This window comes from Choloepus didactylus, chromosome 10, assembly GCF_015220235.1.
Source record: "Choloepus didactylus isolate mChoDid1 chromosome 10, mChoDid1.pri, whole genome shotgun sequence".
Taxonomy (NCBI): Eukaryota; Metazoa; Chordata; class Mammalia; order Pilosa; family Megalonychidae; genus Choloepus; species Choloepus didactylus.
In genome coordinates, this window is record NC_051316.1 from 34,169,886 (window position 1) to 34,183,098 (window position 13,213).

The window sequence follows — 13,213 nt, forward strand, 5'->3', positions numbered from 1 at the left end:
TTCCTCCTATGTCCTCCTTCAAAATGAATACTTCCCTTTTGCACAGATGCTAGAGCGAAAGATTCAAGCAACATCTCTAAATCTTTCCTCTCCCATACTGCCCAATCCCTCAACCCTCCACAAACAATCAGTGCTGACTACTACAGTTTCTAAATAGCTCGCAGAAGCTTCTACTTTTTTGCATCCCTACTGCCACCACCCTAGTCCAAGTAATCAACAAATGACTGGATGATCCTGATGATCTCCTCTCTCTGAGCCTCAATTTCCTGTTATCTAAAATGAGAGAATTAGAATGAACACCAAATTCCATCATAGGAATTTACAACCAAGGAGCGGCTTGGGGCAAAATCAGTCAGGTGCTTTGGGAAACCATCTCACATCCTTACCATAGTACTGCTCTGAAGAACAATCCAAGGTGATACATGAATTACATCTCAATAAAGCTGTGGAGAAAAAAAGAACAATCTAAGGATCTTCTCTACAACTTAAGATAAGGCCTTTCCCCTTAAACAGAGATCCACCCTAGGCCACATTTGAGCTGTAGCAAATATTTTGAAGACAGATTCTAAGCACATTATCTAATTTAACCTGTCTGGTCAGTTTATTTAAACAACATATTTTCATGGAACCTAGAATAGGGAATGAGTTATTATTATTCCGTATCGGCTAACATAACACCCCAATACGTCCCAGAATATTTTGGGCAGAAAATAAAAAGTATTTGCAAAGTCCCCTTGAGGGGCTGGGGGAAAATGTGGAACTATTATTCTTCCTCACCTGGGGAATTCCTGCTGTTCTCTTAAGCAATAGGGGCTCCCAATTTAACAAGCCAAGCCCTCAATTTAGAGGCTTGCCCTTATGAAACTTCTCTCTCCAATGGCGAAGCTGAGCCTACTTATAACTATACCTAAGCGTCACCCCCAGAGAAACTCTTTTGTTGCCCAGATGTGGCCTATATCTCTAAGCTAACTCTGCAAATTAACTCGTTACCCTCCCCCATATGTGGGACATGAATCCCAGGGATGAGCCTGGCCCTGGCATCATGGGATTGAGTATGCCTTCTTGACAAAAGGGGGAAAAGAAATGTAACAAAGTTTCAGTGGCTAAGAGATTTCAAATAGAGTTGAGAGATCATTTTGGAGGTTATTCTTATATAGATATTCCTTTAAATTTCTAGTATGTTAAAATAGCTAGAAGTAAATACCTGAAACTGTAGAACTGTAATACAGCCTTGATTCTTGATGATGATTGTATAACTATATAGCTTTTATTGTGTGACCATATGATTGTGAAAACCTTGTGACTGACACTCCCTGGATCCAGTGTATGGGCAGATGAGTAATAAAATAAAGACAAAAAAATATATGAATAATATGGGGGGATAATGGGTATGGAATGTTTTGGGTGTTCTTTTTTATTTTTATTTTTTATTTTATTTTTATTATTTTTGGGGGAGCAATGAAAATGTTCTAAAATTGACTGTGGTAATGAATGCACAACTATATGATGATACTGTGAGCCACTGATTGTATACTTTAGATGGATTATATGGTATGTGAATGTATCTCAATAGAATTGCATTTAAAAAGAGAGCGATTCTAATACTGGTAACAAATGTACCTACCTGGTTTCCTCAATTCAGCTGAAAGCACCCTAGGAAAGGAATTATACCTATTTTTGAAAATGTGTAATTAAAAAAAATCCCATGTGAACTTTTGATCTTTGTTGACTAACATCTTGAGTATATATAAAAAGTCTAGTTAACAAAAAAAAGTTAACTGAGATTTAGGGCAGGGAGGGGGCAGTAATGAAGAAGTTTGGTTGATTTTCAGCAGTAGTAAGGTCAAAATAAAAACGTCAGTTAATGTTCAATGGGTACAGAGCTTCTGTTTGGAGTAATGGAAAAGTTTTAGTAATGGATGGTGGTGATGGTAGCACAACATTGGGAAAATAATTAATACCACTGAATTGTATACTTGCAAGTGGTCAAAATGGGAAAGTTTATGTTGTATATATGTTACCACCATAAAAATTTTTTAAATCAACAAATAAAAACATTATAAAAGAAGAGTAAACAAGGACTTAGGACTGGGCTGCTCTATGAAAAAAAATTAAAAAGCCATAAGCAGATGGAAAAGGTTAAGTGACACAGTATGACAAATTCTACTAATGAGTTCACTAGGCAGTCATTTTAATAGGAGAAAAGGTAGACTGCAAAGTGAGAAGTTGGTGAAACTTAAAGGGACAAGAGACAGAAAAGTAAAGAGTCACTTCCTGCTCTAAGGTGAGAATATCACATAGCCTCTAAAAGAGACATCCATTAACTGGAGAAAGATGTGCCATCTCTCTCCAAAGCTCACCAGCAATTGAAAGATTGACACTGAATTGCTCTGATTAAGGATTAACTTTCTAATTGCAGGGATGGAACTCTTGTCTAAAAGAGTACATATTTACACAAAAACACAGACTCACATGGAATGTATAAAGCACAAATAACCTTTAATGCTGCCACCATCTATCTTACCAAGACCCCATGGGAAAAAAAAGGTGGGGAGGTTCTCTACTAAAGACGTATATTAGTCAGGAGTCTCCAGAGACAAAGAACTGACAGGATATATATTTATATATATAACTTTCACACACACACACACACACACACAGAAAGATTGATTATGAGGAACTGGCTCACTTAGCCATGGGAGCTGGCAAGCCCAAACAAACTCTGTAGGGCAGATGATTCTGAAGTCTGGAGAGTCAATATTATCCAGGGAAAGGGAAAGCTGACTAACTGACCTTGAGACAGAAATTCTTCTTTGTGATTTCTGAAATCTTCAGTTCTGGATTTTAAAACCTCCAACTGACTGGATGAGGAGACCCCACACATTGCTAAAGGCAATCTCCTTTTCTAATTGCAGATGCAATCAAATGATTAAAGATGCAAGTCTGTCTATGTAATACCCTCACAATAAAACTCAAGCAAGTACTTGCTTGGCCAAACAACTGGACACCATAACCTAGCCAAGTGGATACCTGAAATTAACCACCATAAGAAGAGAGTTAAAGGTCAGTGTTTCCCAGTCTTCCATGTAAGGTACAGGCCCCACTAATGGGGGAGGATGACTGAGACCTTAGTGAAGCTGGGTCCTTCTACTCTGGTCATGTAAGATACGAGACTTCCAAAAGTCAGCCTTGGAAAGGCAACACGATTATCACAGACCAGGTGAGTAACCTGTTGCCTCAGACCCTCCCAGGGAGACAGCAGTTGAGCTCCTACCATTTACTGGGCCAACAAAATCCTCATCCTTTGGAGAATGCCCAGTCATGCCAGGCATGGGTTTTTCGGGAACAAATAACCCCCTGCAAATCCCTTTTAAATACGTAGCTTAAAACAATCCACGCTTTTATATTTCAAATATATTGTCAGGGTTTCAATCCAAACTGCTGTTTTGTAAAGTTGCATCAGACTGTTTTACTTTCAAGGCAGCAGCTTCTAAACTCTTTGGACAGAAACTCACAAAAATATGTAAAATAATTTTTTATCATGAACTCATACACATTGTTTTAGTTTCCCCATTGCTAAAGCAAATCCCACATAATGGGTTGGCTTAAATAATGGGAATTTATTGGCTCATGGTTTTGACGATAGGAGTCCTAACTGAGGCATCATCAAGGTGATGCTTTCTTCCGGTAGACTGGCATTCTGTGGCTGGCTGCCGTTGATCCATGGTCCCTGGCTCCTCTGTCACATGGGAATGTACAAGGTGGCCCCTCCTGGCCTCTCCCTTCTCTTCCAGGTTCTGTTGACTTTCAGCTGCCTTGCTTTCCATGGCTTTCTCTCTGTCTGAATTTCAATCTGCTTAGAAAGGACTTCAGTAACAGGATTAAGACACACCCTGATTGATTAGGGCCCCAACTCAGTTGAAGTAATCTCTTCCAAAGGACCTTTGTACAATGGGTTCACACCCATAGAAATGGATTAAGTTTAAGAGCAGGTTTTCTCTGGGATACCTAGCTCCAGACCACCACACACATACAATACAAAAGTTTTATGAAAGTTTACTTACCTTATTATGTGTAATGCATGCTAATGCATGCTAATATTTTCTATCCTATTTCTTTCATTGTTTTTTTAAGTGCTTGTCACAACCCCTATAATTATTTCATAATCCACTAAATGGTCAGGACCTGCAGTTCGAAAAAAGCTATTCTGAGTTTACAGCGTCCAACTAATCTACCAAATAAATAGGCAGATTAAAACACATCATTGAAAACCAGGATTTGCTCAAGGAACTTGCGTCCCCATAAAGAGAAATTTCTTGGGCATTCCTACCATGACTCATCAAATGAGTAGCCAGCCTTCTCTTTGTAGAACTTCGATGTCAGCTGAACATGGAATGGCAATGATATAAAACAGAAATGAGTTGAGAAAGGACTCCATCACCAAATGCAAAATGTGGTCCCTCTGAAAAACATAAAGCAGACTACAGTGAGGTGAGGGGAACAAAACCAAATGGAAAAAATATATACCAATAAACACAAAATCAAGCTTGAAAACTTCGGTCTCCAAGCTTCACAAATTGCATTTTTATACTTTCCTGTCCTATGAGATACAGTAATATTCAGGAAGACTCCATTAATTATGGGGCCTTGAGGATCTCAGCACACATCATTTAAGTCATTTGAAAGGATAACTGCAAATTAAATTAGTTCATCCTAATTGTGCAAAAATGATCAATTCAAATAAGCAAGGTAATTCGCGTCTAAATTAAAATTTTTTCAATCACTTGGCATCAGCAAATCAAAGCAAATGGGTAATGTTACCAATTATATCAATTTGACTCTTAAATTTAAATACATAAACATATGATGAGCTGAATTAAAATTCTTATTTGATATGCACTTAACTCATGAACATTTGCACTCGGGTAGGGATCCACATTCAAGACAGGGTGAAATAGGGTGGTGTTCTTGAAAACCAAAGAAGGTGGTCACAGAAGGCCTTTGTGGGAATCTAGCAACAGAATGAGTCCCCGATATCTATTCAACAAGTTATCCCTATAGGAAAACTAAGACAGATCACACTATTAAAGGCAACATTGTGGGTGCTTATGAAACATTTATCCAGGAAAATATCTGCTAAATAATAAAAAATATTTGCTTTTAGGAAGCAGCATGATAACGAGCTAAGCTTCAACAAGGGTGCACTTAGGAACAAAGGACTTTTTCAGAATAAAATAAAATTAACACTTATTGAATATTTCTGTTTTGCCAGGCATTACTAAATACTTTCAAACACATTTTAGCACTGGGAACTAGAAATCAGAGATGTTAAATAAGTTGTCCTAGGTCACACAGTGATAAATGACAGGACTAGGAGTTAAACCCCGTCTTCTGATTACACGTTGATTATACTTGTCACATCTCTACCACATTGCCCTAATACACAAAATATTATAGTGCTTAAAATATTTCTTAAATATTTTCTAAGATTTCTGATCAAGAATAGGTCAATTCAGATTCCTATGTCAAGGCTAATTAGTAATAAAGTGATTGTAAAAGAAAAACAAGCCCACAAAAAGAAAATATACATTCTTTCTGGGTGGTATTATGAATCTTTCAAACATCTGATGAAGTATATGTATTATTTATGTCTTATTAAGAATAAAAAAAGACAAATGATCTAGTTATCTATAGCTACATAACAAACCACACCAAGACTTTGTAGCTTAAACCAGTACTTTATTCATATCTATTATTGTTCTATGGATTGGCTGAGATTGGCTGGGCAGTTCTTGCTTGGAGTCTCTCATGAAGTACAGTCAGATGTTGGCAGGCTCTGCAGTCATCTGAAGGCTCAACTGGACTGGATGTCCAAGATGGTGCTCCCACATGGCTGACAGGTGATGCTGGCTGTTAGTTAAAAGCTTACTTGGGGCTGCCAACTCGAGCGTCTCCATGTGGCTGCCCCATGGGCCTTGGGCTTCTCACCCCATGGGGCTGGGTTCCAAAAGGGAGTATCACAAGAGGAAATGTTCCAAAAGACCCATGCTTCTAGCTCGGGTTGAGCAAGTCAAGTTTCAAGACTCCCTCTTTTTTTAATGCAATTTTATTGAGATATAATCACATAACATACAATCACTTAAAGTGCACAATCAGTTGTTCACAGTATTGTCATATAGTTGTGCTTTCATCACCACAAACTTTGAACATTTTCATTACCCCAAAAAGTAAAATGAAAATTAAAATAAAAAATAAAAAAGAATATCCAAAGCATCCTATTTCCCTTCTCCCCCCCATTGTTCATTTACTTTTTTAAATACAGTTTAACTGAGATATATTCACACGCCCTACAGTCATCCACAGTGTACAATTATTCACAGCACCATTATACGGTTGTGCATTCACCAATCAATTTTTGAAACTTTTCCTAATTATTTTTTCCAAAATAAAAATAAAAGCAAAAAAGAACACCTAAATCGTTCCATCCCCTCCATCCCACTCTATTCTTCATCTAATTTTTGTCCCCATTTTTCCACTCATCTGTCCATATACTGGAAAAAGGGAGTATGAGCCACAAGTTTTCACAGACACACAGACACACTATGCAATCTACATAGTTATACAATCATCTTCAAGAATCAGAGTCACTGGGTTGCAGTTTGACAGCTTCTGGTATTTCCCTGTAGCCATTCCAACACACTAAAGACTAAAAGGTGTATCTATATAGCACATAGGAATACCCTCCAGAGTGACCTCTCGACTCCCTTTGAAATCTCTCAGCCACTGGAACCCTACTCTGCTTCATCTGTCTTCCCCCTTTTGGTCAAGAGGATCCTCTCAATCCCACAGTGCTGTAGACCCCTCTTCTGAGATGAGCAACAACATATACATAGAGGGAGGGAAGGAGGCTAACTATCGAGACTTAATCTTCTGTGCCCTGGCAACTGTATTTACCTAATTGAGTTAGAAGGCAGAAAAATACAATAAAATTACAATTTAAAAAGTTATTTTATTGTATTGTTTTCTTTGTCTCTTTGGCTCTTTCTCTGGAAACAGAAGAAGCATTTCTTGAGTAAATGAATAAATGAAAGTCTGTCTCTCCCTTTTCCATTCTCCTCTTTTTTTCCTCATTGCCTTTCTTCTCTTTTCCTTCCTTCTTTCTAACTGAAGGAAAAACAGAAAAATATATTCTAATCAATTAGTAAATCTCATGGTTAGTGAATTTCCACTCATGTCTCCCATTTAGCGCCTGCCTGCCTGATTCAGTCATCCTATATAAGAAGGTATGCTGGTTTGAATGTATTATGTCCCCCAGAAAGACCCATATTCTTTGATGCAGTCTTGTGGGGCAGACATATTAGTAGGGATTAAGTTAGAACGTTTGGATTAGGTTGTTTGCATGGAAATGCATCCCACCCAACTGTAGGTGATAACTCTGATGAGATAATTTCCATGGAGGCATGGCTCCACCCATTGAGAGTGGGTCTTGATCAGTGGAGCCATATAAATGAGCTGACAAACAGAAGGAACTCAGTGCAGCTGAGAGTGACACTTTGAAGAGGAGCTACAGTCAAGAGGGACACTTTGAAGAAAGCACAGGAGCTGCAGATGAGAGAGAGTTTGAAGACGGCCATTGAAAGCAGACTCTTTCTCCGGAGAATCTAAGAGAGGACAAATACCCCAAGTGCAACTAAGAGTGTCATTTTTGAGGAACTGCAGCCTAGAGAGGAATGTCCTGGGAGAAAGCCATTTTGAAACCAGAACTTTGGAGCAGACGCCAGCCACGTGCCTTCCCAGCTAACAGGTTTTCCGGACGCCATTGGCCATCCTGCAGCAAAGGTACTCGATTGCTGGTGTGTTACTTTGGACACTTTATGGCCTTAAGACTCTAACTGTGTAACCAAATAAACCCCTTTTATAAAAGTCAATCCATCTCTGGTGTTTTGCATTCCAGCAGCATTAGCAAACTAGAACAGAAGGTAATAAGAAAACTTTTTTAAATGCATGCAAAGGAAAGGAGAGTGAAAAAATAGGACCAAAAAAGTAGGCTATCAAGGGATGAAGGAAAGCCTAAATGGTCTGGGAAATAAATCAGGAAGGGAGAAAGAAAAAGGGAAAGAAACCAAATTCTCCCTGTAAAATGTGTGCTTCATCCATCCCTTTCCTTTCAGTCTACTGCCACCACCACCAGCCTAGTCCAAACTTACTTCCTAACATCTGAATTATTGCGAGATCTGTTCTAGTATCCCTGCCTAAAGACTTTCTCCCCTTCAAAACCACCGTGTTTTCCTCATGGTGCCTCCAATAAAAAAAAGCCAATGACTTCTGAAGGGCAAAGTCCAATATTAGCATTGTAAGGATTTTCACAATCTGACCTAACCTCCTTGCCTATCTTATTTCCCATGATTCCCCCTAAATGAGCCTATTGATTCAGCTACAATCAATAGGGTGTCCAAAATCCACAGGAAAAAGAGAGCAGTGGATCTTGCCATGTTTTTAAAAAACATCATGAAACCTGAACCATGGAAAACAAAAACCACCAGAATGTTCTGTTTGACAAAGCAGTGTCTCTGAGCTTGAAAATGATAGCATTGTGGTCCTGGAACCTTCTGGAGAATAAACGCTTTGGTTCCTTTCATCTTTAGCCCTTTGCTCCAACTATCCCTCCACTAGGTGCCTGCCCCGATTCTCTCTGCCTTCCCAAATCCTGTCTCAGAAGGACCATAAAAAGACCCTTTCTTCATGGAAACTGATGTTAGCTGATTAAATTGGAAGGTATGTGATTAGCAGGATTATTCTGGACTTGAAGTGACTTTTAACACTGATTCTCTGTGGAGATCAGATTGCCCAAGTTCCGTTTCAGTTTTTACTCTGTAGACTTGTTCAGAACACGGTTTGTTTGTGTGTGTGTGTGTGTGTGTGTGTGTGTGTGTGTGTTTTCTGTTTTTAAGGCAATTTTATTGAGATATGTTCACACACTATACAATCCATCCAAAGTATATAATCGATGGTTCACAGTGTCATCACATAGTTGTGCAATCATCACCACAATCAATTTTAAAATGTTTTCATTACTCCAAAAAGAAAAATTTAAAAAAAACATAAACAAGAAAACGCAAAACATCCCATACCTCTTATCCCCCCTATAGCCGACCTCTAGTATTGACCCCTAGTATTAAGACATTACTATTAACTATAGTCCATAGTTTGCAATAGACACATTTTCCCCATATACCATTCTATTATTAACATTTTGTTAAAGTATCATACACATAGAACACAGTAGTTTAAAGTATCATTTCACCCTAGTTTGGTAGATAATTCAACGAGCATCCAGTGAATTTTCACAACTTTGATTTGAAATAATTACAAAAATAATTACAAGAACAGTTAAGAACATCATTGCTAATACTGTAACTATTTAGGAGCCCAATACAAATGGGATTTAAAAAAAAAAAAAAGAAAAAGAATACCTGAAGGTAAAGATGAAGGTGTCTGATTATGTAAATTGGGTGTGGTCCATGATCAAACAGACTTTGTGGTGAGGGCAGTTTATTGTCAGGTATAATTAAAGCTGTAGATACCATTTTGAAAATACAGACTTTAGGAGGCAGGAGATGAGACTTTTTGAAGCAAAGTACAAATTAAGAATAATTACAATGATGATCATGGAATGTCAACATCCATTTCATCATGATGAGCTCAGTACCCTTCAAAGTTTCATTGAATCCAAGAAAGCATTAGTATGAGACCAAAGGCAGCTTTGGAAGGGTACCTTTGAAGTATTAAAGAGCAGGTTGACTGGCAGTCAGCAAACATTAAAGAAGACTAAAAAGTACATTTCTGGGTAACCAATAGAGAAATTTTTTTTTTTTTAATCTTACTTAAAAAAAAAAACACACTCATGTTTTACATCCAATTTTCAATGTGCACACAGGTATTTTTTGTTTCTTTTTTTTTTTTTTTTTGAATCACTGCCTTATCTTATTTATTAATTTGTTTATTTTTAGAGCACTGTAAAGTTATAGATAAATCATGCAGAAGTACAGAATTCCCATATACACCATTCACACACATATGTTCAGTTTTCCCTATTATTAACATTTTGCAGGGTTGTAAAAAAACAATCTATTTTCAGTTCAAAACTGGGTAAAACTAAATTTTATTTAGGGGTGACTATAAAGGCAGTAAAATGATAAAGCAAGTAAAAGATTATTAAAACAGACAAGGGAATAGAGGCTTCTGGAGCAAAGTCCAAGTTGAATCCCTTGACATGGATAATGGTTCCATAGGTGTTCGTTTCAGTTTTATGCATTTTGCTGTTTATGAAGAAGTTATGCAGAAAATCCACTGATGTAATGAGGTGATCAACTTGCACAGTGTATTAGCTCAGAGGTCTCTGTTTTGGCCATAGCCAATGATTTGCTAACATTCTATTTTGCCAAAACAAAGCTAGTTGTGTACTAAGAGATGAGTCTTGTTTTCCAGAAGAAATAGTGAAACTTGTCTGGCCTTCCATGGTATATATTTTTTAAAGTGTTTTTGGGAATGGAGATGAAAAAATGCACTTCTTAAGCCAAGGATCAAATCTTACATTTTGTTTTATTTAAAGTACCTGATACAATATTTCACAAATGGTATGCATTTATGAATTGGTATTCATTCATTGACTTATTTGACAGATATTCCTTGCCTTACCAACTGATACCTTGGCAAGTCAGAGCAGTTTGCCAACTAATATGGTTAAAATGGCATTTGATGAGAGCTATAAGGACACTAGATTCAGCAGCTTCTCCCAGCTATCAAACTTATTTTGGCTATTGGATATCATTGCCTTTCACTCCCATTTAAGTCTAACAAAAGGATCCTAGAAGAGGATCAACTAGTTAGAAGGTGGAGACAATAAACTGAAATATTTCGAGTCAAAGGCAGGAGGGAACAAAAAAAAAAAAAAAAAAAAAAAAAAAAAAAAGGAATGAGGGGGTGGAGCTGTTCACCCAGCAAGGTCTCCGTTCCCTGCACAGTTTGAGTTGAGCCAGAAATTTTCCCTGGTTTTTTTGCTTGATTCTTTCCCTTGCCCCGCATCCCATCCAGGGGAGGGGTCCAGCCCAGCACAGATGCCACTGAGACAGGTCAAAGCCAGCCAAGACAGGTCAAAACCAGCCTAAGGTCCCGGGATCAAAACTTAGCTGAGTAAGGTCAAAACCTCTGAGCAGCCAGAAGTAGAAAAAGCCAGAAAATAAACACAACGCATTTCCAAAGGAGCACCAAAGGTTAAAAGCAGAAAAGCCAAAATTAGTCATCAAGTCCTAAGGGGTGAGCACAGAGCTGGAAGCTGGAGGGAGAAAGAAGTCAAGAACGTCAAGCATCAAGTCAAGAATGTTAATTTCTGTAAAACCTGAAATAGAGATTGGGGAAAAAAGAATATGTTTAAAATGGAAATAAAGAGTCCAAGACAATAGCTGGGAACTATTTCTTGGTTTTTGTTGGGTATAAGTTAGCTTAATTTAAAAGCTAAGGATCTGAGTAACTACCTTCGCCCCTTATAACTTTCCTTCCCATCTTGATAGTCCAAGTCCATTAAAAATATTCACCAAACAAAATCGGGAAGGCATTTAGGCATTCCTGCTAATGAGCCAACCTAGTCCAGACTGATTTGGCCATGACCACATCTCCTGAGGTTAATTTTTACCAGATGCCTCCACTGACCATTTTGGGAAAGAAAACGCTTGAACGAACGGTATAAATGAATTCAGGTACAAGCCACCTCAGACACTTGCAGAACGAAATTAATGCCATGCCTTACTTATCAGTAGAAAATTTACTGAGCATTTACTATATCCCATGCAGTATGCCAGCCCCAAGTACTTTAAATATAATATCCCAGTGTATTTAACATTTTTTAATTATTCCATTTGGTTAAAAATTGGATTTTTTTTTTGAGGATCTTGATCCCCTCTGCTCTGTCCCCCTTCCCCACTCCAATTTAAACCATAATTTCCTAAAGAATAGGATTACCTTGCCATAATTTTTTTTATTGTGGTAACATATATAGAACATAAAATTTGCCCTTTTAACCATTTTTTAAGTGTACGACTCAGTGGCATTAATTACATTCATAATGTACTCCCATCACCACCATCCATTACCAAAACTTTTACATCACCCCAAACAGAAACTCTGTACTCAATTAAGCAACAACTCTCCATTCCCCTCTCCCACTTGGCCCCTGGTAACCTTACCATATTCTTTTTAATTGCCCTAATTTCTAGTCAAGCCTCAAAAAGCGATGTATGTAGTGGGGGCTCTGAGCCCCCACAGGTTCATCTTGATTCTACGTGTCTCAGAGTGGAAAGTGATGACTTGCCCAACCACCATGGAGTAAATGTCAAGTGTTAGGTATCAGCTATAAAATGAGTATTTAATCTGAGTACCACAGAAAATGCTATCGAATGTTGATACTGTGTGTATTTTCTTTTTTTATTCTCTTCTCATTCTACCTGCTTTTCAGAGAAGAAACAGTAAGTTGCAAATATCTGCTATATGTTCTACACTCTACAGGCACTTCTGCAACAGCTGAGCCAGGGCTTAACAAAGGCATTGGCTGCATGTTTCCGTGTGCCTGTGTGTCTATATAGCCACATAATACGACTGCTAACGTGGGGGCGGGGGGTAGAAGAGCATCTTCAGGCACATGTATATTTATATTAAAGAGATGGTAGGACCCTGAAAAAAGAATTCATTTTTCATGGTGGTATCCTATATTTTGAGAAGAGGCTTTGGGGGAAGGAGGAGAAGCAGCCAAGGTGATGGATTTATATCCCTAACTGTGCAGGCAGGTAAAAGACAACTAAACTCTCTCCAGGCTCTGGGATATTTCATTATAGAAAGGAAAAGGGCAATGCTCACCCCCCTCCTCCCTCCCGCTCCGCTTCCTTGGTGTCCTTCCAAGGAAGGGCCCCTTGGTACTGGCTTCTCCGTCCTCCCCCTAGAGGAGGCTTAGCAAGGCCAAGAGAGCCAGATGGGGCTACTGGCAGAGACGCTGCTGATCCAGCTCTTTCTCTTCCTCCTTTCTGCCTGCCAGTGCCTGTGGTGGTGGCAGCACCTCACCCTGGAGCGGACAGCACGTGCACCAGCAAGCACACGAATGCATTTATCAGTTACCCTCTACCTGCTCGCTGCTGCAATGGGCCATAATCTTGCTACTCCCATT

At 38.5% G+C, this 13,213-nt stretch overlaps 1 protein-coding gene across 2 annotated transcripts in view; it reads right to left on the reverse strand.

Annotated features, from left to right (window-relative positions):
- Positions 1 to 13,213, reverse strand: part of LOC119505660 (spermatogenesis-associated protein 31D3-like) — a 201,772-nt gene that overhangs the window by 33,126 nt on the left and 155,433 nt on the right. For both annotated transcript variants that reach the window (XM_037798509.1, XM_037798510.1), the window contains 2 exons: positions 4,331 to 4,462; positions 387 to 443 (listed from right to left, as the gene is read on the reverse strand). In XM_037798509.1, the coding sequence (XP_037654437.1) occupies positions 387 to 389 (3 nt within the window). In that variant the 5' untranslated portion in view covers positions 390 to 443; positions 4,331 to 4,462. The remainder of the gene's footprint in view (positions 1 to 386; positions 444 to 4,330; positions 4,463 to 13,213) is intronic.